General features: G+C 51.7%; 1 protein-coding gene across 1 annotated transcript in view; it reads left to right on the top strand.

Annotated features, from left to right (window-relative positions):
* Positions 1 to 1,745, top strand: part of znf653 (zinc finger protein 653) — a 12,008-nt gene that overhangs the window by 1,868 nt on the left and 8,395 nt on the right. The window contains exons 4-6 of the mRNA XM_008299191.1: positions 4 to 256; positions 356 to 918; positions 1,001 to 1,178. Coding sequence (XP_008297413.1) covers positions 4 to 256; positions 356 to 918; positions 1,001 to 1,178 — 994 coding nt within the window. The remainder of the gene's footprint in view (positions 1 to 3; positions 257 to 355; positions 919 to 1,000; positions 1,179 to 1,745) is intronic.

Below are 1,745 nucleotides of genomic sequence, written 5' to 3'. Positions count from 1 at the left end.
CACTCGCACTCCTGCCCCCACGAGCCCCAGCTCCGAGCTCTGGAGCCCCAGTCCAACTTCTCCACCGCCGCCATCTGGCAGTGTGACTCCAACCACTCGTTTGTGCAATACCTTTTCTCCCCGCTGAGGGAAGCGAGTGACTCCGATGAAGGAGGGAACAGGGATGGAGACGGAGAAGCAGCAAAGACGGACATGCTGGTGGCGAAAGGCGCTGTGAGCCGCAAGAGGAGGAAGGAGGCTCACAAGCAGTTCAAAGGTGCTGAATGGTGTTTTTTTTTAGTTTGTATTCTGATTCATTTTGGGTGTTTGTTGTTGATGAGTGGGTCAGTTTTAAATATGTACTCCGTTTGTATAGATGTGGAAGAAAATGTGGATGATTCTGAGGCGCAACATACGACTGTGAGCTCCATAGAAGAGGCTGCAGCTCTAAACCACCAGCCCAGCTTAGAGGCCAGGGACGCCCCGCTGACAGGACAGCCCGTCTGGGAGATGGAGATGGAGATGGTGCGACAGCAAGGTTCCCTCACTGCAGCGTTTCGCTCCATCCCTGCAGAGGAGGAGGAGGAGGAGGAGGAGGAAGAAGAGGAAGAGGAGGCTGAGGATCTGAGACGAGGCAAGGATGGAGGGGAGGCAGAAGGAGAGCGGCTCAGAGAGGAAGAAATCAGGACTGTTCGGCACGACTACGAGTGCGTTACAGTGACGTCGTCTTTAGCTGATGAACTGGAGAAGGCCGACGAGGACTCGGTGCTGTCGCAGAGCCTGAGCGGATCGGTCCCTCTGGGCGCTCAGCCGGAGCTGTCGGTCCCTCCGCCCATGCAGGTACAAGAGCAGAGCGAGCTGTTCGACCCTCAGACTCTGCAGACGGTGGTGACCGGCTGCGAGATGCCCGACCAGAGGACGGCCTTGGAGGGCTCGCAGGTCGGTGAAAGAGTATCCGGTAGACATCAAGGAGAGTTTTATTGCTGAGTGTCATCGTTGTTTTTTCACCTCTCTTCTCCAGTTAATCATCATCACTGGCCCCAGCTACGAGGCGCTGGCATCAGAGGGGATCCAGCTCAACATGGGCAGCGGAAACGTCGAGGAGGTTACGTGCACTGTCATCGGAGGTGTCACCTACAACCAGGTGTGCGCGTCTGACTCAAAAATCCGAACTGCAGAGGATGAAGACTCCATGACAGGTGCGCTACATTTGGAGCTATGAGAAGGAAAAATCATTTTCAGATGATGAATCTAAATTTAAAACGCCTGCAGGCTGTTTGTATTGTTGTAATTTGTTGTTACATGAATCCATGTCTTACTCTGCAATGACGAGTCTGCAGCAGGCTCTGTAAGGGGGGCGCTGTCATATCATGAACTAAAACGACCGACAGGGACTTACTGTGATGCTGCTGCATATAAGTATCATGTTTACATTGATTTGAATAACCAGATGGAAATCTGTTTCATGCAAACATCCTGCCTTTTCTGCTTTAATCTGATTAGACTCATAGCTACGACATTGTGCGTGGAGTTGTCCAGGTGTGGCCTCAGCTTGAAACAACAACTGTTTTCAACAACGTGATGTTCTGAACTCTGAAATTCTAGCGGAGGTCAGGATGTGCAGCCATTTCAATTAACATAGACGAGGCATTTGCTATAAACCCAGACGTTTGGTTTTGGAATTGCATCAAAACAATTACGTCACGACACCCAGGATCTTTCTGCGTGGAGTCTCCATGTTCTCCCCGTGCAGCGTGGGTTCTCTC

The sequence above is a fragment of the Stegastes partitus genome, unplaced genomic scaffold, assembly GCF_000690725.1.
Source record: "Stegastes partitus isolate 25-593 unplaced genomic scaffold, Stegastes_partitus-1.0.2 Scaffold1390, whole genome shotgun sequence".
Taxonomy (NCBI): Eukaryota; Metazoa; Chordata; class Actinopteri; family Pomacentridae; genus Stegastes; species Stegastes partitus.
This window is presented reverse-complemented; position numbering and strand designations above follow the sequence as displayed.